This window comes from Chamaea fasciata, unplaced genomic scaffold (genome assembly GCF_029207755.1).
Source record: "Chamaea fasciata isolate MVZ Bird 193981 ecotype frontalis unplaced genomic scaffold, bChaFas1.0.hap1 SCAF_10, whole genome shotgun sequence".
NCBI classification, from domain to species: domain Eukaryota; kingdom Metazoa; phylum Chordata; class Aves; order Passeriformes; family Sylviidae; genus Chamaea; species Chamaea fasciata.
In genome coordinates this window covers 5,882,788-5,908,300 of record NW_027094095.1, presented here as the reverse complement: position 1 = coordinate 5,908,300, position 25,513 = coordinate 5,882,788, and the positions used below count along the sequence as shown (strand labels likewise).

Sequence of the window (25,513 nt, the reverse complement as noted above, 5' to 3'; positions counted from 1 at the left end):
TTCTGCTCCTATTGCAGTTAATTTATGTGCTATCTGCAGATTACAGGTAAAAGGAACTTTTTATTTATTTATTTAATGGATCTGAACCAAAGTTCCTTCTCAGTTTATTATCTTCCCTCCAGTATCTCTCATTATTATAAATACTTGGGAAACAATGCTCTGCCTCATCTGCAGTTCCTCAGGCTGCCCTAGCTATTCCTCTCTGCTTAACTTAATATTCACTCCAGACATACTAAAGTAAAGCTAAAAAATCCAGTACTGCACCAAACAGCTCACTTCTCACCAGCTTTAGCAACTATATAAGCATTTTGGAAGTGATTATGACATCCAATACCATAAGAGACATAATTATTTAAAGCAGCACTTCCCTCGCAGAATTCAAAACACCTCGTGTGAGGGTGAACGCCCATCAGCTGCACAACCCCAAATTTAACAGCGCCATTTCTGTCAAAAAAGGCACTCATTACATTACTAAACATAACTTTCCTGTCATACTGGCTTTCTCTTCCTTAGAAAAGACTGATTATTATAATTCTCTGTGTAACCTATATAAAATAATTGTCTCCTAATTACATATCAGGTGGTTTCAATTCACACACAAGACTGCCTTCAAAAGAGACCATCTTCACTCTGTGCACATACCTAGCTCCTCCAGTATTAGCTAGAATTAGAGAAGAACACCACCAAAAGAAATTTAAACAGGTTAAAAGGATAGAAATCTGTGCTGCTGTTAGAAAACCAGTCTGACCAGTTGTTTTTGCAAGCTTTTATCCTTTCTTCATTAACATGCAACACAATTGGCATTAAGCTGGTCACAAGTTGGTGGTTTTCAAAAGGCTTTGGGGTTACTGGCAACAGAAGAGCAGAGGGCACACAAAAATCTTCAGAATGGATACCCAAAGCCAAGCAGTAACTCTATTAATGCACAGATGTACATAAAGTAAAACTTTTACAGAGAAAAACCACCTATGCATAAATGCTCCTACTTCCATTTCACCCAGAGGTTAAATTATCTGATCAAAATCTTGTGCTGGAAAGGAAAAAAATCGGTTCATATTTTTTCCACTTCATTTAGACTGTGTAAAACATTAAATCCTGTCATTAAAATTGCTTAATTAGGAGTGCTAGAGCAAAAGGTTGATGCAGCTCATGAATTGTAACTGCTGAATGGTGGTGGCCTGGCAGGACTTGCCATCGATATTAGCACTGAAGAACGGGGAAAAGAAAAAAGAAAAACACAATACTGGGAGGTTGTTTTGACTTTAACTGAAGCAGTGTCACTTGTTAGAAGGAATGAGGTTATAAACCAAATTCAAACAGCAGTGACAGCAGACCACCACCCTTGTGGGGCAATTCTGCATCTGCATGGGAGCCGGCTTCAAAGGGAGTGCTTAGCCCAATGCCAATGGCATTTCAAAACCTACTTCATTCTTGCTTTCGTCTTGCTGCTCTGGAACCAAAGTCCTCCTTTCACATCTCTACCCCTGCAGATCCTTTCTTAAAGGACCTCCTTCACTGGCTTTGTAGCACACGGAATACTGCCTGACTGATATCAGCTCCCAGCATTCAGACCTCATCCCACTGGCACTTTGTGCCAGCCAGGGACTTCAGCAGATGGCACTTCACACAGAAAAAAGCCAGCATGAGCCTAGCAGTGGAAACTAAAGCAAAGGCTGCTCATGCAGGAGATGCTCTGAGTCAGAGGAAACCAGCTTTAGTTGGAGCTTAAGATCAGGCAATATTGACTCAGTACCTACAGAACTTGCCAGGATCCTGCTGTGACCTACTGCTTTCAGGGGGCTCTGCTCCAAGGCACCACATACAACACACATTATATACAGTGGGTCCAGAGGAGGCCACTAAGCTGATTAGAGGGGTGGAACACTTCCCCTGTGAGGACAAGCAGGACTGCTCAGCCTGGAGAAGAGAAGGCTCCAGGAAGATTTTATTGCAGCCTTCCAGCATTCAAAAGGAACCTATAAGAAAGACAGGGACAAACTCTTTAGCAGGGTCTGCCGCAACAGGACAAGGGTAAATGGTTTTAAATTGAAAGAGGGTCAGTGTAGAACAGATGTAATGAAGAAGGTTTTTTACAACGAGGGTGGTGAGGCACTGGCACAGACTGCCCAGAGACATGGTGGAAGGCCCATCATCCCTAGGAGTGTTCAAGACCCAGTTGGATGGGACCTTGAGCAACCTGCCCTAATAGAAGGTGTTCATGTTTACTGCAGGGGGTTGGACTAGACGGTCTCTAAATGTGCCTTCCAACCCAAACTACTCCAGTACTACTATTGCCAAAAATACTAGGAATGAGCCTTCCTCCCCAAAGGCTAAGTAAGAGCCGTAGGAGGGCAGAGACAGAACACCTGCCACCTCTAATTCCCACAGCAGCTGAAACGCCCCGAGACAAAGGCACAGTGCCAAGATAAGGCATGGTAAGAGACAAGCGTACACTTCATGATAAATAGCTTTCCAGACATCATTTGAAACCCCTCCAAACCTTACAACAGCCTAATCAACTATTTCATCAGTGGCTTTAGAGCCCAATAGGGTACATATCAGAGCCCATACCAGGGGGCCCAACAGCCCCACTGCTGAGATTGGGTGGAAAGGGAATACAGTCGTCTAATCATTTGGTCCAAAAGTAAGTGCTCCCTGAATATGGGCCTGCTCTTTTTTTTTTCCTCCCCACCTAGTAAAAGTAACACAAATAATTCTCTTTGAAGTTATCCTGTTTGGGACATAGCTTAGGTAAGTGCCACTTGATACATACTGCTCCACCTTGCAACATTATGGTTCAGTAGCAAGCTGAGGACGGAGTTGGGAAGGAAGTCTTAGGTTCCATGTGAATTCCTGACCTTGGTTCATCTGTTACAAAACTGATACTTGAAAAAAGAATTGGTAGTTACTAAAGCAGCTGAGTGCCCATAGGAGAAAAACATCCACTGACAAGTTTAACATCAGCTACTTCTTTGCATCCCCAGCTCACCGTGTGTAACACAGCAAAATGATTTGCAATTGCATTGGGATGCTCTCATTTTTTAAAGCTTAGGAAACAGCAAGAACCTGCTCACACCTCTGCTTGCACTAGCAATGATCTGCAATCCATTATTTCTACAGCTGCACCACTGGGATCAGCTACTGGAATGGTAATGTCAACAGCACTCATGTTGGCCCCTATGTCATTCACTCAGTCTAGGAAAGATGACTCCAATAAAAAGGACCTCAGCTCTATCTGTGGCACAGTTTGTACTCCTCTTGGCATTAGAAGAGATGCACTGGTGAGCAAATACCATCTGTAAAAGTCTGAAAGAGTAAATACTGTCTTCATTCAGGAAATACGGACTTTCATCTGCCTTCACTTCAAGACAACATTGACCCCGTGGCAATTTTCTGTGATTATGCAAGGAAAAAAAAAAAAGCCTCACCTTGCAGAAGGAGAGAAACTGAGTTTGCAAATGTAAAGTTAAAACCAACAAAGAAGAAAAACCTGAGCCACCTACATTTCTTGAAGAAGCTATTTTTAAAATAGCAGCTACAATGATATCAGAGTGCTGCAGTACCGCAGGGGACCTGAACTTGAGAGATGAACAGAAGTGCCAGACTTCCCTGTGTCCTCAGCAGAGGCATGGGCAGCTGCTCTGCATCTAGGAAAGGAGGAGTCAGCACAGCTACTGACGTACCAGCCACCTGCTGGTGTGCCACCTTGAGCCCTGAAACAGCAATAGCAATGGTGCAATATATTTTTTGCCCCCAAGCACACTAGGCAGGAGGAGCACAGTGAAGAGAGGCTGGGTTATCAGGGCGTCTCCTGGCTCCCTTCACCCCTGCCAATGTCCACTGCAGCAGTGGTGCAGCCATGTCCTCACGGGGAGGAAGCTCAGAAGGTACCCTGCAACCAGGCAGAAGACAGTGAGGAAAGAACGTGTACCAGTATTTTTCTTCTTCTACAGAACACTCAAAATTAAACACTTCCTCATGAAGCTGGTCATTTGCATAATCACATTATCAAGATGGTCTTTCGCATGGATTGGAGTGTCAACAGACTGAGATGTCAATATAATGCACGAACTGTTAATAATAGAGTATGACTTTCCCTCCCCCTCCACGAATTTCTCCACACTTGGACTCCAAGGTTTTTGACAGGGAATAAAATATTGTTAGACACCTGACTATTTTTTAATTAATTCTCCTTAGCCACAGAAAAAATAGAAACCTAAGTAGAGCATCTGAAGAGATTTGGATATAAAGAATATGAGCACGTTCAGCGCAAAGGATCACACATACTTTGTGACATCTTTTATCTGGAAGTAGAAATTGTTCTGCATAAGAAAACAGTTTTCAAGCAGCACATAAACCAATATATACAACGTGTGTTGGTACACGTAACTAATATGTTAAAATCTGGCAGGGGGGGAAATCAAGCATGTATGACACATCTTCTAATGCTCTGGGTTCCATTTTCTTTTAAAGAAAATTTTAGATTTTCAAATGAGTAAGGGAGCAGTAGACATGAAAAGGGTAGGATGGAGGAGAAATCAAATACATTTACAACCTAAGGAAAGAGCAAAATAAAAGTCAAAGAAAACTCTGTGTTTAAAGCTTTCTCAATGGCCAGAGAGCAGAGGGCATGTCAAGAGGAGTGGGAAGCCATCACACAGACAGCTGTGAGCCTTGCAGCATGCAGGCTATGGGGATTAGACAGCTTTCCAAGGAGGGAGAAGGACCTTTGAAGATTTTCAGGTAGGGGAGAAAAATCCAGGAGAATAAACCTGATCAAAGCCACGTCTTGCTTTTTTTAAGAAGCTGATCTTTCTCAGCCTTCCATAAACTGCTGTGCATCTCACGCACAAGAATGAAGATGAAGACCCCTGTGTTTGCAGCATGAAGCAGAGGTGTGGGACTGCACTGGAGGATAACCTGCAAGGATACGAGCTTGAGAAATGCTGCACACAAATGCTACAGGCCAGTGCTGGTCTAGGAAAGAAAGGAGTCAGAAAACAGCAGATGCCTTGCCAGAAAATATCACAGCTAGAGGTACTCATGCTACGACCTGTGGCACAGCTGGCAATGGAGGAAGGCAAAGGACAGCTGGGGCCTGATCACTCCAGGCAGGCATTTATCTCCTAAACTTTTGGCTTCTACCTAGGTATTCCCTGACACCTCAACAGGTAAGTTGAGGATGCTGTGAAAATAAAACACTACCGACTTGAAGCAGGAAGTCCAAATTCTCGCCAATTTTGAGATTTTAAAATTTCAGCAGCAAAGAGAGACAATGAAGTATCAAGTGCTACTTGTTTTTCCCCCAAAATCCCACTGGAATTTGTACTTCAAGTTACAAGAGGGATAGTTACAGCTGACACAAGTTACTTAAGAATGACACTGAATTAGCATTGGGTTACTTGGGAATGACAAAGGAGGTTTCATTTTTAATGTTCGTAAGTCACCCAAATTAATTAGCTCTTTAAAGTGGCAATGAATCACTTCCTGAAATAATTTGTATTGGCTAAATTAATTCCTGTGAAGGGAGCCAATTTGCTGATTGTAAATTATAAGAGTCCCTGACTAGCTCCTGTGTACACTGTGTACCATTTATAAGGCTACTGGGAAACAAAGGATGGCTACTTTTCATCAGTGAACAAGACTGCAGCTCAGTAAAGTGACTAACTTACAGTGCTACAATTACAGGTTTCTATTTAAGGAATCCAAGACAGACATCATTAAGAAACAAAGCTGGATGCTCAGAAGAAAGGAAAAATCAACGGAAGAAAAGCTTGTTTTCTGAAAATGTGCACCAAAAACCTACTTGAAGGGAATATTTCATCCTCTTAGATCAACAAAGGGAAGTTCAGACATGCAGGGCTAATTATGAATACACTTCCATCACAGGGCAATGCCCAAAGCCAACCTGAAGCCTGGAGCTCCAGAGCTGTCTTCTCTTACCCATGGTTAGATGACTGTTTCGAGATCCAGAAATTTAAATAACTTTTGAGGAGTGATGAAGTGAGACAACACATACATGGATTTCTACTAAGGCAGAAGAGATGCCTTCCTACCACTGGCAGCCTTCCTCCCAGGAGACCTCTTGCACCCATCCAGTACATCCCATCACCCACCCACTCTTTGGTTAAAGACTGCAGCACTCTTCTTAATGGATTTCCCTTCTTTACTCCTCCAAAAGAAAAAGCTGTACATAACGCTTTACCTAAGCTAATTTGCATGGCTCTCTCCTGTTCTTATCTGCATCTCCTCACTGGTATCAAAGCCTCGACATTTCTGCTTGTGAAATCCTTCCCTGGTAACCTGCTTATCAGCAGTAATGAATACTTGTGCAAACAGGTACAAAATTAAATGGCTTCTTTACAGTGATTATGATAGATTGAGCCATGCGTAATCTACATAATCAAATTGCTTCTGTGTTCGGCTGTAATACCTTTTTGCTGTCCTGGGAGCAGGTCCAGCCTTGCTTTCTCTTTCAACAGCTTCTTTCTGAGAAACACTAATCATGCCTGGGAAAAGGGCTACTTTAGGTGCCATCATTTAACACAGCATGTTTGAAGCACACAAAGTCTGCAAGAGGGCAGAGCAGGTCCTAACAACAGCTGTCCCCTTTAGGGAAGGAGAAGACATCCTGCAGGACACATAAGGGAAAGCAAAGTACAAACCAATCTCCTCCAGCTATGGCCCACGTTCCCAGACAGAATTGCAGTGACCTTTCTAAGATAGATGACATCTCTACCCACTGAAATGCACTGAGCTACAACCGCTACTATAATTTCCTTTCCCTATGCAAGACCATCCCTGTATTCAAGAGCATCCCGTTTACATGCTACCAAAAAAGAGAACTGTTGTTTTCAATCTCAAGACCAGATCCTTGATTGGTTAAAATGGACAGCATGGGTGTTTTATTAAATCATTGACTTGGGAAATTAAAGAATTTAGTCCAGAGAATGTTCTGAAAAGCATCTTCATGTCTAACTCATGTTTATTAAGTCACTTAGCCAAAAGTGTCCCGAAGCTTTCTCTTCTTTTAAATATACATCAACGTTTAGCATAAAACAGAGAAAAGAGAAGTGGTTTACCCCACAAACAAGAAGTAGGTGCTATTTAAAAAATATCCAACAGCCTATTTGCCTTTGTCCAAAACACAGCACTGCAAGAATCAGAGGTTTGCTTCATAGTCAGCCTGCTGGGAAGCTTTTTGTTTGCCTGTTTTTTTCCAAAGAGTCTAACAGAACAAGTAACCTACAAGCTAATGTTTATTTCTAAACACTTTTATAAATCGAAAAGTGAGTAAACCTGGTGCAAAATGCTAATAAGCACTTGGGGAGAAGAATTTCTCTTCCTCAATATGGCTTTGATATAGGTAAAAAGAAGGTGCTGCAAGACCTCTGAGTTGGAAAGGTGACAGCTCCAGAAAAAAGGTTTCTGTATCTTTGTAAGTAAAGAAAAAGCAATGCAGAAGGGAAAAAATAAAAAGATAAGTTCTGGCAAGGGCCGCTAGCACAGCTTGACTTAGGCTCAGTAAGTAAAAGCCTGAATTACATAAAAATAGATTTAAGAAAGAATCAATGACATTTACTCTGAAAGTTTTAGTTAAGTTTTAATTAGGATCTGAGATTTTGCACTTAAGTGCATGAAGTGAAGGAGTACATGTACTCATGCTTCCCAAGATAACAGACAGATCTGAAACTTACTCATCTCATCTCAAAAGGTTAATTAAAGAACAATCCTTGACAGCAACACTGTATGGAAACCGAGAGTCTGTTCCACTGGGGAGCCCTGGGGAAAGGCTGTGCTGGCACTTCCCACCCCCCAGGGACAGACTGAAGATGCTGCCTGGTGACCACAGCATGGAGATGAGCAAGATGCTTTGAAGCAGCCCAGCAAGAAATGGAGAACAGTGTGCCCACAGCACTATAAAACTTGCTTACTGTGCTGCCTCTGGATCTGGGGCAGCTTTCCCAGCCCATGCTGGGCTCTGCAGGGCTGCTGGCCTGGAGCTGCTTCCACTCACAGAGTCCTGCAGCAGAGCAGGTGGGATCACAGCCAGCAGTGAGAGGTACATGTGGCAATTCTTATAATTAGGAAACTAAGGCAGAGTGACTCACCCAGGATCAAAATTGCAATTAAGCTGGAAATAGCCTGCGGGTTCCCCAAATCCTGCAGATGCTGAAAGCACTTTGAGGCACAGGCCTTCTCTGGTTCAGCCCAGCATCAAAAAAAAACACTTCAGCTTTTAGGGAAGCCTGTATATGCAAAGCTCATTTGAAAAAGAATCATGGCAAATTCAAGAAACATCATCAAAATGAAGAATAGGAGTTTCATCATTTGAGTAAGACTTGGTGAACATAACTGAACTTTGGCTGTGCAGTAATTTAATTTCCTAAGAACATGAGCAAAGTCTCAATTAGGTCAGAGAGGATTCCTGCACCAGTAGAAGAGAAGAGGAATGTGCAGCTGGATCAGCGAAAAGATATGGTGCAAGGAAACACTGAGGCCTCTTGGCAGAAGCAAGCAAGGCTGCTTGCTCGGTATGTACCACAGGCAGAGGCAAAAACCACCTGCAGCTTTTTGCTGCTCTTTTTAAAAGCTAGAGCTAGGTATGGGGGCTGCCACAGGAGAAACAGGCTCATATAGAAGCAGCCCAGGGAAAAGCAGATGAATGCTAGAGGAGAAAAAAAAAGACCAGAACAGCAATGGGTTCTGAACGCTGCTTAATGGAGTGAAGCCTGAACATTATTTGGTGCGATCTTGACAGGCCTGATTTAACTACTACATTTTTGTATAGTATTTTTCATCCTGATTATGAAGGATTGCTTGACAGCCCTTGGTGACTGCTTGGAAGTTTCTCAGCCACTTAAGAAGAAGGTCTATCAGAGCACCTTTATCAGAGAAAAGACTCCTAAGGAGTGGATGGCAACAGATGCACCCCAGGGGTGAGACATCTCTGTTATTGCCTGTAGAAGAGACACCCAGAAGTGCAGTGGGCAAGACAATCCAAGGCAAGAGAAGGCAGCTCAGAGAAGGGCATTTCTGGACACACAGGTTCCCACAGCATGTTTTTATCCAGCAGAAAGACAAATTACCAAACTTACAACAGCCACTCTTCACCTGAGACGTGTACACCAAGCTCTCCTAAATCCCCAGCCAGAAAGAAGATAGTGATCCTGCATCACTGATTCTCATGCCCCCTGTTCAAACCACAGCAGCCCACTTCCTACTTCTAAACACAAAGGGCAGTTCCAGACATGTGGGTTTATTTTGGTTTTGACTCAGAAGTGTCCATCCAAATTGAGTTTATGTCAGTGACAACCGAATCACGGTTGTTGGGGTAGTGTCTACACATGCAAAAAACAGATTGATAAACATTGTCTTCATGAAGATGGCATCTCAGGACAGCAATTATGCAACATTTCACTTCATCTACTTGGAAGACTGCAGTTAGTATCAACTCCTTTTTGCCCCCTCCCAACGGGCCCCTTCAAGCACCTGATCTGCAAACCTTGTACATACAAGAGCTGCTTGCTCCATATTTTTAAAGCAAGCTTCTCAAGAGCACCCTGATCTCAAAAGCAGCATTTTGTTCTCCAGAGCAGCCCCATTCCGAAAGGCCACACTCAAGCTGCATCAGGTCTGCCTGCCACATTAGTACACTTGCTAGAGATGTGAATTCAGTACCACTGGATCCATCACTGGAGCCTGCACTCACCTCCTTTACATATCTACTCATCTAAACATGAAGGCTGTGTTCCAGTGAGCAACCCAGACAGACACAGGAAGATTGAGACAAGGCTTCACAACGAGTATCTGCAGGCGCTGTCATTAAAGCAACAAAAACCCCACTAATGCACCCACAAAAACCATCAAGTGCCAGAAATACAATGCTGCTTTTGGGATTTCAGATACCATGCAGAGGAATTCAAACACTCAGATGGAAGAGTTAAGAACACAGTAGTCTCCTCTCCCCCAGCATTTCAGTCACCCTGCAAATCATCAGGGTTCTCACAATGACCTGCAAGCACCCTTAATTTTCCCTTCAAACAGGAAAACACCAAGCACAGTCAAACTTTCAGCAAGGCTGTCCTGTGAGAAACCAGGAGGCATTCCTTCCGCTTCTCAGCAGAAAGCTTACCCCATCTGGAAGTGCCCTCCAGCACACAGCGCTCACAAACTCATTGGTGTCATCTTCTTTCCGGTCCTTGTCCAGGACACTTTTGACTGTATCAAACTTGAATGTCAGCAGAGTCTTTGAGAGGCCCTTATAGTATAAGTAAAGGGAATTATTTTCACTTCCTAGAAATAAAAAAAAAATATAAGTATACGAGATTAGGTTCTGGTAAGACAAACAGAAATAACAGTTCTTAGCTCTTTCACTGCTTACGACAAGCCCAGACACTTCCTTGTAGTTATCATCGTGCTCATGGTGCCCTGGCAGCTGGAAGAACTCCACAGCAAACTTCCATCACACTTAATAATAGGACACAGTTTTATAACAAGACAACTGCAAGTGTGCAGCACACCTAAAAAATGTACAGGATTCCAAGAACCCTCCACAACTTCCTCAAGGCAAAGCATTTTGAGCAGAGCATCTGCGCTACCCACATGAATCGCAGCTACATCCAGCCTGCTCAGAGCCACAGCTCGAAAGCAGGTAGCATTATCAAAGTTTTGCCTGCCATAATCAAGTATGACAATTTGGTCTGTGGAAGCTTAAGCAAGAGAGACTAGACTGTACAGGCTTTATTTAGAAACCCATCCCAATTTCTGCCTTGCAAGCTCCACAGCGATCAGAGAACACACAAGCTAAGGTGCTCCCTTCAGTGCTGGCACAGCTGTCCTGCTCATCCCACAGCTATCAGCCTGTCACTGCCTTCCCAGCAAGAGCTGTGGATTTACAGAGCCTCGACAGTCTGTCTCAAGCAGTGAAAGGACAGAACAGCCAAAGGGGTAACTAATGATTCAGTCTTCTAAGGAGCTGTATGCCACGTGGGCACTATTGGCCAAGCAGAATGCCACAACAAGTGACAAGTACTGGATCCTCATGTGGCCCAGGCTACTGGTGATGCGTGAGGATGTGCCAGTTGTTAATCTTGAAAGACATAAATTATATCAACAGCAACGACATTAGTAGTTGCTTTTGGTGACAGCAAGCCTGAATCATCATGCACAAACAACTCATCTGCGATGGAAGAAAACAATCTAAAGGACCCCCTTAGGGCAGGACTGCCAAAGGGGAAGGAGTGTGGAAGTTAGGAAAAATTTTCTCTTAAAAAGCCCATGCAGCTAAACAGCACAAGTGGTGGTGTGCTTTGCAACTGGTAAGGCCCCAGCTCTGAGGAGTCCTGTTAGCATGTCAGGGTGGCTGCCCTACTCACCACAGGCAATGTAGTCTCCGTTGGACGCCAGCCCTACGAAGTTCTTCTCGTTGATGTGACCCTTGAAGGAGCGCAAGCAGTGAGGCTTCCCTACGTTCCACAGCTTCAGCTGGCTGTCTGTTGACCTGAAAGCAAAACTTAAATTTACCCTGCTGCCATATGGCAGGAACTCCTCCCCGGCCACCGTGCTCCTCAACCCTCCAATGACAATGTAAATGTAGGAAGCCTTAGTGCACAACAGGAGATTTATCCCACTTTCAATCATATGCAGCTCAGCCTGAGCTCAGAAAGATATCACCTTATTTTAAAAGCCTGTCAAAACACATTACACGTTTGAATAAAAACATCCCCAAAGTATTACTCTTCCTTTCTCCTATCAGTTGCAGAGACCTCCTCTGAACTGTATGGCCTTTGGGCTATCACTGCCTCCTCCAGATCTTCACAGATCCAAGACATATCAAAGTTATTTATATTTTAAACCTTTACAGCACGGATAAAATCTGTTCCCTTCTCTGTGCCAGCTGCAACTCTCATTCATGTCTTTCCAGGGCTTGGGTAAGAAGCAGTCTCCTCACTCCCCAGGTGCCCTGAAGCACATTCTCCTCCTCCTGCCCAATACTAAGCAGCAGCACAGAAAAACCTATGGGGGCTTAGAGTTGCTGTTAAAATTAAATCTGTTTTTCTCATGTGTAATCAAGACTGTGCAGATACAGAACTCAAGCTTCTATATTACTATTCAATATATACAAAACATGTTGGGATTAAATCAGAATTGTTGTTTTCCATGGTTCCCCCAAATGCAAATATACCTGCCTTCAAAATGTTTTTCTGTTTACTGTGAGAGAATGTTTTGCCTTTGGGGTTACTAATCTCCGCTGCCTGGCAGACCTCAAACAGGAAGATCCCAATTTCTAGGAGATACAGGATTAGTTTCTTCCCCAAAAGCTGAAGAGACATGAACATAATCTCTCACTTCACAGGCATTATTTCCTAGCAATCACAGCTTACATGGCTCTGGTATTCTGCACTCACTGAGATACACAGTTGGGGAACAAATGGTGATAAGGTGGAACTGAAGCCCCATGGAGCCGTTTTAAAGAAAGGGCTAGTGCTGTTCTGATCCCCAAATTTGAAAGAGACTGGAAGCAGGACCTGTCAGCCTCCTGGGTGGGAGGGAGGGGAAGCAGGCCATGCTCCCCCACAGAGGTCATGTCACCAACCTTGCTGCTTCCTGAATATTTAGAGCTGAAAGGAAAAAACTCAATCGCACAACATCCATCAAGCATTACCAATATTTGTAATGATGTAAGACATCAGCCCTGCACCAATGTCCCATTTACCTAAAAATATAGCACAAAAGAGGAGAGATGAACCTTGTGCTATCCTGTAAAACAGCTTATCTCAGTCCTCAATGACAGCTGGAATGACAAAGGAGCGATAAGGGAGCTGCAGCAAGATTTGTTACTCAATATTATTAGTTAGTATGAGGTCAGATCAGAAAGAAGGTATGAATTTTATCTGTATTACTGTGACTTAAGCAGGAGTGCATTCCTAACCCCAGGTCAAGACAGGAGGCCCAAAACAAAGCATTCAGCTTCTCTGCCTAGTGCCTGTTCCACATCTGTCCCTGCCCTTCGCTGCTGCTCATTCTCCCTTCCCTTGTCCTTAACCCCAGGAGAACAGCTCAGAGAAGGGAAAAAGATTATACTCCTCCTTTTTTGGCCCACAAGTACAGGAAGATGCTTTCTGTGCTATTAGGACAGCTGTATTTTTAAAATCCTGTTTTCAAAAGCTTCAGAGTTGCCTGGAAACTAAACTTTTCTGCAGCCAGGAGAAAGCAGCAAAAGACTAATCCCTGGTCTACAAGCTGTCAGATTCCTATGACAGCTGCTGCTCTTAGCTTCCCATCAAGAAAACCTCAGATACATAGGCAGTTAACCTCTATATTTTACTGTCATACCTACTAGGTGTCCTCATTAAAATAAAAACACTTAAGTCTATTACTAATGGAAAGATTTTAGTGTTAATGAATTCCCATCAAGCTCTAGCCACGTTTACATTGCTTAGGATAAGCATGCCATGAAAGAAGAAAGCTATCCACCCTTGAACTGCAAGGAGACACAAAGGTCACTGATCCTGGTGTTGTTACACTGCTCTTCTGGTTTCATATCCTCTCCAAAAAAACATCTTGGATGTGCTGCTCTGTTAAATCTGTCTCTCTGTAAATTGGCACTGTAATCAATGTGTTGTGCTAAATACCAGGCAGTTCTGAGCACCCCTAAGGTCAAACCCCATCTCTACAAGGCAAAGAAAATCAATGCAATCCATAAAACAGCTTTAGCTAGAAATTTAGAGAATCTGAATATACATATAATTTTTCCTTAAATCAGTGCTTGATTTTTGAGAATCACTTACTGCTGTTGCCTCTACTCAGTTTGCAAAAGGAAAGGCAGGAAAAAATAATCTGCTCTGACATTTCTCCCTGTTGACACACAAGGTGGACCCTTCAGTTAGTCCCCTCACGCTGCTGCTGCCTGTCCAAGTCTGACAGCTCTAACAGCTCTATCGATAACTCCTCCCAGAACTTTGGGAGATGCTTTCTCAGAATGCTGGCCCAAGCAGAACAGAGCCATTCTGTTCTAAAACACCCCATAAATGATGCTCCACTTGATTATGGCTGTAAAACACTCCCAGCCTCCTCCTGTTTCTATTAAACACAGAAATTTGGTTCGAAGCATTAAATTTAATTTTCTCTGTGTTCCAGATATGAATTTGCAGCCTTATAGAGTTATAATGTTAATAGAAGTAAGAAGAGAGAAGCTGATTAAATATAAACAGTACCAGAAGCCACCAGGGAATCCTCCATCATGCAGCTCAGAGTTAACTCCCTTGCAGCCTGAAAACACCTTAAAATGCTCTGTTTCACTGTGTAAAAACATGGGACAAAACCGAGCTGGATAACCACTGGGTCAGCACGCATACTTCCTGGGACTAGATCTATCCCTGTGATCCATCCCTGCTGCCCTCAGGTGTTAGATACGAATGTGTTGAGATCAAAGACTCCCCTGCAGCCCCTCGCCTTCCCCATTAGCTAAGAGGGGTTTACCTCTGGTTTATTGAAGAGGTTTTTAGCCAGTCACTGCCAATTTTCACTAGGTGACTTGACACCTGATTGAAAACCTATCTAGAAGAGAGGCAGCCACATCTGGCCATGTAACTGAACAGAAGCTGGAGAATATTGCTCCTCAGGGCCTCCATAGCAGATCTTAAGGTCTACCCTGGCTGAAAAGCAGCATGCTATTAAAGTAACAAGACACAGCTTCTCCTTGTCCACTTTCTAACCCAAAAATAAGCCTAAAAAGGGGCTCCACAGAGCAATGAATTACCAGAGAACAGATCAAACAGTCATACCTACTTGAGTTGCTTTCAGGCTGTGGCTAAGCCTCCTCTTCAGACCATATACACAGCACTACTAATTGATCACTCCTATCATTCATCAGTCGTGTTTTATTGCAGATTATTATCCCCAAGGCTCTGCCAGCAGCCTTCTCTTATCACAGAGCTGTGGTCAGGAGCATCCTCAGTGCACACAGTGAGAGAAAAATCCACCTGAAGCTTCCCAAAGCCAGCACTTGGGCACAGGAGCCGCTTCTAGTTGTCTTCATATTCTTCTTTTAAGCATTTTAACTCCACGAGACAGAGCACAGCCAAGTGACACCAGGAATGAATTTCTATTTTCGACTTAAAGAAAAGCAATGATCTGCTTCCCAAAAGCACAGCAGCCTGTGAGAGCAGCCACCCACACAGGTGAACTTGCTCAAGAGCCCTGAAGAGCACTGAGAAGCGAGGGCTACACAGTTTCTAGCCTACATAAAAGGCAACACTTACGCAGAGACGATTTCCTCCCCGCTGACGAATTTTGCATAGGAGACTGCCTTGCGGTGCCCTTTGAACACCATGATGGGCTGCTTAGTGTTGCGAAGGTCGTAGTAGTGAACACAGTGATCTGGAGACAAGGAAGAAAAGGGGCAAGAAATTTAATCACTTGGGAAGGATGCACAGGACCTGTAACGATCGCAACAAAAATCCTGCCTGCAGCTTCCACATCCCACTTCGAGCCCCGTCTAGGATAAACAGTCTGTACTACAGCAAAAAAGCATTTAAGCAGGCTTCCTAAAACAGCTCCAAAATTCATTCTGCAAGGGTCCATGCTCCCTTTCAAAGGGTCAGGAAAAAGGTGCATTCACATTTGTGTGCCTGTACGTGTGTCCTCCTGCAAACCCCGTGTAACTGTAAAGCGCACGACCCTGTTCAAGGCAGCAGCTAAAAGGACTCTCACCTCTACTGCCTGCCTTCTCAGCTCCCTGCCCAGCTACTTCAATTGCCATTTCTAATTCTCAGACTCCTTCTTTTCCATCCTCAAGCTGTCCCCTTTTGGAAGACTGTTGAAGAACTCAAGGGTAAAATCTCAGTCTGCTACTTAAACTGGAGTGTGGAAAAGCAGGATTAAATTTGTCATGCTCGCTTCTGGATGGCTAAGCTTCCTACCTTTGTTTTTTGCTTCTCTCCTTTATTACCAATCAAGAAAGAATTAGCATTTCTGCTAATGAGGGAACAGACTAAATTCCAGTTCATTTTAAGATTTAATTCACAGATGTGCCCCAGTGCCACAACCATATAAAAGGGATCACAGCAGAATTAGCGACACATTTGCTTTTCTACACAACTAAATGTCAATTCCCAAGAAACCAGAAAAACAAGAAGACAAGACCTCATGAGACCCAAGCCCCCAACACCCTTCCAGCATTCTTTCCAGCTCAACAAGGTTAATAAGCTTCTTCCTTCCCAACTTTCAGCCTTTAATCCTTTAATGTGAATTTCATTTAATTACTCCTTGCTATTCTGGAAGCACAGGGAGGGAAGGCCAGGGAAGGCCACACACATGGATACCAAGCTGGACATCTCTCTCACTGAGCAACTTGTGATACCCAGACATCAGCTGAAAACTGCTCTGACCCTACTCCCACTGAAATAACATCCCACTGGTGGATTTAAATGCCAACAGCTACAGCAATTTTTGTATTTGCACAGCATTTCAAAGTTGGGTGCTGTCTTATGTACAGCTGAGAGACAAGCTGTCTCAAAATCCCAAGTGGTTTGGGAGATAACCAGGTTTACATCAATGAAGCTACTGAAACCACCACCAGATCATCAAGGGGAGCTCCTCCCCATGATTAAGGTGCTAACTGGTGGCCACGGCAGGACAGGGTGGAGACTGTGTCAGAAACACCTTCAATAAAACAAGGTGGGCAGGCAAGTCAGCTTCCCCTCTCACTACTTCCAGCACTTTACTCTCTGCAGAAGACCAGCTCAGAGGTCTCTCTGGGTAAGGATTTCTGGCTCTCTTCCTCCTCAAGGTATAAAAGCAGATGCTCCAAGATGCCACACCAAGTCTTCTCCACCACTTACACTGCCAAATTACCCTTATGCTGAAATCCAGCAGCTATTGCACCCCTTACTATCAGCACTGAAGCTGCTGTGCCCCAAGCACTCTTTCGAACAGTTCCTTTCACCTCTGAAATATTAAACCTCCAAAAACCAAAATCCCAGTGTGCTACCCACCTCTGGGTATTTCAGTTAGCTGTAGAGCAACATGATGTTGCAATAGGCTTATTGCATAACACATTCATTTTCTAAAGGACTCTGAATTAAGCATTAACACACTAACAAGATCTGGGCATCTTGGTCTCCTCTACTTCTCAAAAGCTGGAGCCAAGAAACTCCACAGTTTTTCATCTATCCAGCAGAGCCGTGGGAGCTATGAAACAGTTAACTGGCAATTGTTATTTTAATAAGCAGAATGATTCTAGCAGGGATTTTTATTAGGGATCAGTGAGTGGATAAGCCTTTCAAGTCTATTTTTGCTTACAGTTTCAACACTGGCCCATCATTAGGGCACGTTTTTGAGCACCAGATTTTATCCTTCAAGAAAGTGGCAGGGAAAGGGATACCTGCAGATGGCTGCATGTGAGCAGCTGGAGCAATGCAGGGAGGAGAGAGCCATAGCAGGGCAGACAAGTCTATTTGCAGAGCAGAGGCACGAAGTTGCATTCACCTTCCAAATACCCCAGTAAACAGCTCAAAGCCTGGCAGCATCTGGGCCCAGCACGGCTGTGCCTCTCGGCATCGGCAGGGCAATCAATCACTGTCTGCTCTCATCACAACGGGGCTGAGGGAACCAGCAAGGCCAGTGGGTTCTAAAATTAGCCACTTAATTACTAATTGATTATTTCAGCATACAAAGTGTTGGTGCCCAACTGAGTTTGGTTTTTTTTGTTTGGTTTTTTTTTTTAATTCAATTGAAGCAGCTATTTTAAAGTAGATGTATGAAGACGAATGCTCACTGCACTCATTAAAATCTGAACAGGTGGTCATGTTTTACAATTAAAGAGATACTCTCTCTTGTAGGCCATATGGACTTTGCAAAAAACATGATAAAAATGCCATCTGCTGAGGAAGCAGAGAGCCCCAAAGTGAAGCTAAATGAGAAAAATACAACTCCCTGGTACCCCGACAGAAGCCTTGCCTGGTGGACTTTGATGAGCAGAAATTGTCTGGGATGGGCAGCATCTCTGGCACACCAACACGTCCGAGGTGAGGTGGCAGGGTGCTCTGGGAGGCTCAGAAAATGAGTTTTTCCCAAGAGGCAACTGAAGGTGAGGGAAATGGAGTGGGCAGTGAGGGGAATCAAACATATCCTGAACTCCACAAGAATGTATCGGCTCATTCAGGATCCCAGCACTGTCTCCTGCCCTTGGCATTCCTGGAAGACCATGGAGCACGCTTCGCTGCTAACCAGCAATAACCAGAGGTATTTGCTTCTTGTTTGCTCCACAAAATGAACAGTAGTATCACAATTCAGCTAGTTTCCACCCCAACCAGAAAACTCACTTAGGACAACTTCATCTTAGAATTCACATTTATAGAGTTGAAGCCTCCTGCCTGCCCAACCCTTGGGCAGCAACAGCTCCCTGCTTCACCTTTTCTTCTGCATTCAGGCTTAATTTAAATATTTATGAAATAATGGGAAAGAACATGTATATATTTCATAACAAATTAAACACTCCAGAATGATTCCCATCTAGTTCAATGTCACTGCAGAAGCTGAGCATGACAGAAATCTGCTGCTACAGCTCCTGAATTCAAATGTTTGCTGGCAAGTCATTTTATTTTTATACATATATTTTTCAGCGATCTCAGAAGGCAAAAAGGGCAGCTAAGCTCTGCCGTTGCTGCTGAGAGGTCTGTGACCACAAGTCTGAGTTTTTAAAAAGTGCTTTTCCATTAGGCTCAGCTTACTTCCCTTAAGACACTGCTGCTTTCACCTTTGAGCCATCTAGTGACAACTAATCAAGGATTCAGACTTCTCCAAACTTCTGAGAGCTTGCCACCTCTTCAGTAAATACAACCCGTGTCAGCAAAGGATGGCATCCCTCTCTGCTCAGCTGCTCATAAATTCACAAGACTCCAGCTGGCAGGAAAGAGAAGGATGGGTTTGTGCTGAACAAGGTGAAGGGATCAGCACCTCCGGAATCTCAATTCACGGATTCAGCTTGGTTGCAAGGGTGGGATGCAGTAAATGCGCTGGTGATGTGGTTACACAGTCATAGAAAATCAGGTTTAAGAACTTCTAAAGTAAGAGAATTGAGAATTGCTAATGGAGCCAGCAGCATCATAGGTAATCTCCGAGTTGTTTGGAAATATGGAATTGATCTTGGATTTCTAGCTGTTTAAACAACAACAAAAAAGGACAACGTCTGTTTTCCCCAAAAGTGATTTTCCTTACATTTAGACTTGTTAATAAAATTTACAAAACTGCTGTTACCAGTAGGCTTTAGGTTCAACACCACCTATTGTAAAGCTCTTACTGTGTACTGATGAGCAGCAGCTCCACAAAGAGCAGCAAGGGTTATGACAGGGTGTCACATAGCAGCAATTTTATCTTTCACTGAGTACCAGGACACACAAGGCAGCCACACGCAAAAACCGGAAAGCAGAGCAATCTCACTCTTCAGGTAACATTCATCTTCTAGGTCATGTGTTTCACCCACCTTCAACATGAACATTAATCGACATCAGCTAATTCACAAGACCCCCCAGGCTTTTTTCAACCAAGAACCACTTACTTGAAGGAATATCAAGCCAAGGACAGCAAAACAAAAATTTACCTGCAATGCAACAGTTTTATATTCAAAGGATGTAACCACCAGAAAGCCCCAAGAGCTGCATACAAAGGCTCTGTGGCTCTCCTCTGGAAAACTAAATTGCTGGAAAATCAATGCCCATTTCTCTTATTTCAATCATTTAAAAATGCACATTTCTCCACTGTTCAATATTTAGATTATTGAACCATTAAAAAAATAAGTCCTTTACATTATTTGGATTTCTCAGCGCTCACAGACTTGAGAACATAAGTGATGCTCCTTGTTCCACAGCAGATGAATATCACAGACAAGAAGATGCCTGTATTGAAATGCAGAGCTGTCAGGTAGGCAGCCAGATGTTAATTAAGTGGTCTGATAGAAGTATTCTGTGATCAAGCCACATTTTGGACTTTTTTTTTTTTTGCTACCTTCAATAGCAAACCTAAAGGTCAAAATAATTTCATACATTAATGCTCTGGCTACAGCCTGCAGTCCTGCACACCTTGTGCTACAGATCTTTTACTGAAACAGAAGCTGAGGCTAGAGTGTAATCTTTAATGTGCTCTTGTGCTTTCTCTGACCATGATGGTCTGATCTATTACATCTAGTAACTCATGTCCTCAGGTCATGATTGCCCCATCTTCTTCATTTGTCTGTTTCCCTCCGTATGAACTTCAAGCTTGGGTCAAGGCTGGCCTGTTTTCACCAGTGAAACTCTGTACACGAGCAGTAACAATAAGAAATGTTTATAATCTCAGGGGGTGTATTCAGATGACTTGTTTAACAAGACAAACTGAGTCAGAGCAAATTTGGCGCTAAAAACCTTTGCTCGCCATCAATTAGATTATCCTGGGGAAACCAAAAGAACAGCAAAATATGAATGGATATAAAACAAGCCCACAAAATGTTTTTCGTCAGAATGGAAGAGGAGAGACATGACTATGTAACCTTTCATTTCAGTTTTATTTCCATTGGCTAAAAAAATTATTTCAGAGATCCTGGAGGGAGCCTCTAACACTAAAACATTGAAGGGGTTAGCTGAAATCCAATTATATATATTTGAAAATCAACCTACACAAATTGATCTTTCCTTTCACTCATTTCTCCACTGTACACCAAGTGTAAGCAAGATCACTCAGGGCTCTGAGAATTGTATCTAGGCAACTTGTTTAGCAGGAAAATACAACTGCATCCTTATGCCTTCAAGTGGCCAGAGTACAGTTGTTCAAATCAAAGCCTGCTTTGAGTGTCTCTGGGTCAAAAGGAAAGAGCACCTGCTGTTATTTCCCTATGTGGTATATCATGAAAGAGGGAATAAGCCATCTTGATGAATATTTGCTGAACGTAGATAAACAAGAGGTAGAACAACAGAACTTGAGATGGGTTAAACAAAAGTCTCTTTTTCGGCCAAGCTCAGTGTGATTCCTTGCTATAAAAAAGGAAGCTTGCATCCAACAAAGGTAAAGTCTTTGGCTGGACTAAAAATGGAAACAGGATCAGGAGACTCACATGAAACCTCAGTTTTCACCAGGAAAAACTTTTCTTCTGTTAGGGAGGAGAAATACGAAGGAGATAAAAAGGAAAAACATCCGGATTTAAAAATAAACTCAAATCACTGTACTTCCATACAGTACACTGAAGATGACACGGCACATTAAGGTACCTTGCTCCTTAGAGAAACCTGAACAAGGGCCAGATGAACAACCTGAGGGAAGGCAGGCAACTGCCATCAAAACCCAAACCTTGAAAATTAAATGCTTGAAAACACATTTCCTTAAATTCCACAGGAAATCTACAAAAGCCATCTACCTAGTTCCAGAATTACTTACAGACTAACTAAAAAGCCATTAATAAAAAAAGTGGAACCTTTCCAGTGGATCTTCTACATAGCTGTGCACCAGGACATGGAGCCTCCCTGCCAAGGCAATGATATCAAAGGTTGGTTGAAAGACAACTTAGAATTTAATCATGAGGAAGCTCAATTGAAACTTAATGCTATATAGAATGCAGTATCTGTTAGAAATCCACTTTTCCTCAAAGAGCCCTGAAAGTCATGAAATACAGTAGGCTGGAAGGGACCTCTGAAATCCAGCCAGTCCAACTGCCCAGTCAAGGATGGGACAACTGCAAAGATGGATTCAATTTCCAAGTTAAATAATTGTGTTCAAGAGTCCTACTTAGTCATGCTCCAAGCATTTCCAAAGACAATTTTATAAAAGATTCCCTCAGCTGTCTTGAAAGTGCTCTTATGTCAAAGGATTAGGGAGAATTTTTTTTTTTTATACAAACTTGCTTAAGCTATTTGCTATTGACATAAGAAAGGCAAGGCATTAGCCCACCTCTCAGTATTCCAGCAATAACATTTAGGCTGTGTTTTGCTGCACAGGTTTCTGGCTTCTCAGATCTTTCAGGTTTTGTCTATCTACACCCACACAATGGGGGTGGCATAAAGCACCGTCATACAACCTTAGCTCTCCTTTAATTCACTTTTTTTCTTACTAGTGAAAAAGAAAATGAACAGCTCAATTTTAACTGCTGCCAAGCCTGCAATACCAAGCAACAGTACGTGCAGATATTCATGTGACTGAAGTGGCTTTGTTCAGAAAGTTTAGAGTGGAGATTTAAACTCCCCTACGGCAGAAAGGCAGGCTGGAGTTGGAACATCCATGTGTGGATCTTGCTCTGGAGAGAAGACTGAGGGCATAAGACAGCTGAACATTTCATCTTTAGAAATAATTCAACTCAACAAGCCAAGTGAAACTTCATGGAGTGACCCTCCCCCCAAAAAAAAATCTCTTCCGGGACAGAAGAGACAGCAGGGAGGAAAAAAAAGAAGGATCTTTATTTCAGCAACAGAAATGTAGGGTGGCATTTGGGCATTTGACAAAGAATGGTGAAAAAGCCTTCCAGCCAACAAAACACTATAAAGAGATTTATCTCACTTGAGAGAGTAATACTGGAATGGGATATGATCAGTGCAGGTTTGGCCTATCACAAACCACTTCTGGGAGGGAAGACAGTGTGATAGTTTCCACTACATAAAAGAAATACATGATTCAGGATAAGAAAAGAATGACAATGCATTAGGGACAGGGAAAAGTGGATTTGAATCCACAGGAACAAAGCCCTGTACTAAAAATTAGCACAAGAATTTTCTGAAGAAGGAATTAGATGGTATCAACAACAGTAAGTTGACATCAGTGCCCTTTGTACAAACCATTTCCCTTACTGTAAAGGCAAGAGATTAAAAATGGGTTTAATACAGCCTGAAGCAAAGAACCTTTGCAGATGAAACTGTCCAGAGCATCTTGCTGAAGAATGCAGTGTGCTGTTTCTGTCTTGCAGCATGACAAATCACATGAGGAGCAGACAGCAGAAATCAACCCATGTCACCCCAACAACTCCCCACAGAACACTGCAGCGCAGGTAAAGTTAACTGGGATTTTTTATTTTTCCTGTTTGTACCTTCCCTTCTAAAAAAGCCCCAATAAAGGAAGAAAAATGTATCCCAACAGCCATTATCAAAGGCACATTAAAATGTTTGCTGGATATGGCTTTGTATTCACAGGTTTCTTTCTTGCAGCAGAAACTGCAAGCGCTTTGTTTCTATAACTAAGACAAAATTATTCATTTGACGCATTTGCTTTTTCCTCTTCTTTTTACCTGGAGTTTTGGGGTTTTTTTTTGCAGTGAGGGAACAGTTTTTCTCAGAATAACCATTTTCTGCAGCCCTGGGGAAATCTCAGCAATCTCATCTAGAAGCAACGCTCTGGTCCACAGCAGCAAACTGTAACAACGTCCTTATTTTGTATTTCATGTGTGTATCCAAGACGATTTGGGATGCGGTACTTCACTTATATTTGCTCTCAGAGTTCTGTCTAGACAACTGGTACCAGACTTCTGGGGAGGTCCTGCACACCCCATCTTCACAGGTGTCATACAGTGGCCACCCAAAAAAGGACCAAAGCTGAAAAAAGCATTCAATACATATTTTTCCCTGCAGGTAAAAACCTCCCCCATGTGCTCTAAAGACTATACAAGATTAAGCAAGGCCTGTATGATTCATTTTGCTGGTGGCAAAATCTTAAATAAACCCCAAACAACTAAACCCTTTAAAGTGAAGAAGCCACAGAGCCCATGATGTTTAGTGAGGAGATGAAAGGAAGTTTCTAAAGCGGAGGAAGGCACATGGGTATTTGGAGATGACAACTTAATCTCATTTTTCTACACTGCAATACAGATGATGGGCAACAGCCTCCAAAAATTAGATTTAAAGAATCCAATGGAAATCCACCCTCAGAAAAATCATATTTAGGGAATTCAACACAAATCCAGCCCAGGTTTGCATTTAAACAAACGAAGAACACTGCTTTGAAAAGAAGGAAAATGACCAACAGTGTTCTGTTTAGCAAACTGGATGATAAAAGGAGCACTATGAGAAAGAACCACTCCAGGAAAACTAAAATAAAGAGCTGAGGTTAGACTGAATGGCTGATAGCCTCCGTTTAATCTCTGGCAAAACCAACAGCTCAATAAAACCCTTCTATTTTTCCTTCTACAAAAGAAAGGCTCAGGGATATGCCAGCAAAGGGTTTCAGGTCAGCACTTGAAATATTTTGACAGAACTCTGCAAGGAAGCACTAAACCCTGTTTCAGCCAGTGATTTGCATCTCTTACTCACACCAACTGTACTATTTTTTTTAAATATATACCAACACTAACATTCCTCTAAAGATCTATATCTCCCTCTGCTGAACAGATAAAGAGAACAGCAGCCTTGATGGGAACTGCCAACTGGGTTTTTCACCTTTGTATTCCACAGATTTTCTATAGCTCAAAGTTACAGATGACATTTGCCAGGTTATGGATAATGGTCTTTACACACCAGGGACATTTCGTTACTGACTTGTCTAAAGCTTTTGATACAGCAGCCCATAAAGCCTTCACCCTAAATAACTTGTCTTGCATTAAGGAGAGAAGGAGGAGACATAAAACATTAGATATTAATCAGTTGAGAAAAGGGCGCTGATGGGTGAGGGAAGCAAACCAGATTTCTCTAGAACTCTTTTGAAACTTTGACCTTTATGGTTTTCAAGAGCTATAGCAATATCTCACAGGAGTAAGGGATAGATGGTTTTTGTGCAATTTAAGGATCGCAGTCTAGCAGACCGTTGGAGAAATGCAATATTCAGTACACACAAGCAAGATTTGCTAACGCTAAAAACTAATGAGGAGAACAGCAATAACCTGCAGCTTTGGAAAGAATTAATTATGCACTGTTCAGATGCAACATTCAATTATGCTACTAACCCAGCTTTTCTCATTGACTATGCAACATGCATAACTCTACACGCACTAGTGCCTGTAAGATGATGTCCAAAATAAATTTTATGACACCTAGAACACGTGAAGCACAGTGATTTTACGGCAAAAAGTGCTTCAATCCATACTGTTTAAATGGACTGGACTTTGGAAGAGATGAAACTTCTTATGTGAGCGACAGGAGCCTTATTTGTACAAGGAGTGCTGGGTACATCAATCAAAGCCAAAACCACTGTCATTTGCTGAACACGTCTCTCTCAACTCAAGATACATGCTGCACACAACAAACACTCTTCTTCTATGCTCAAGCCATGCCACAGCTCTGGTTCTAGAAAGAAACAACGTAGCACAAGTAATGGAGCTGTGATGGAGGGAAAGGGCAGCACAGTCAGATTCCCTGGAACCACACATTGCAAGAGGTCAAGATCATGTAGACGAGGGCTTGAGGCATTACAAAAGACGGATGTAAACAGGAACATTCCTCCCTAAGACTTTAAGAGTGCATTTATGAAGCAACAGCTTTCAGGTTTCTGTTGTATTAGCAGACATCCTACAAAGACAACCAAGCAGGACTCAGAGCAGTCAGAGTGGCTCTAAGGAAAGCAAAGT

General features: G+C 42.8%; 1 protein-coding gene across 4 annotated transcripts in view; it reads right to left on the bottom strand.

Annotated features, from left to right (window-relative positions):
- COP1 (COP1 E3 ubiquitin ligase) overlaps window positions 1–25,513 on the bottom strand; it is a 123,957-nt gene that overhangs the window by 20,739 nt on the left and 77,705 nt on the right. For 3 of the 4 annotated variants that reach the window (XM_066192164.1, XM_066192165.1, XM_066192166.1), the window contains exons 16-18: window positions 15,267–15,384; window positions 11,379–11,503; window positions 10,136–10,296 (exon numbers count right to left, since the gene is read on the bottom strand). In XM_066192164.1, the coding sequence (XP_066048261.1) occupies window positions 10,136–10,296; window positions 11,379–11,503; window positions 15,267–15,384 (404 nt within the window). Of the gene's footprint in view, window positions 1–8,052; window positions 8,202–10,135; window positions 10,297–11,378; window positions 11,504–15,266; window positions 15,385–25,513 lie in introns of those variants that run through there. The other variant, XM_066192167.1, reaches the window with a different exon arrangement.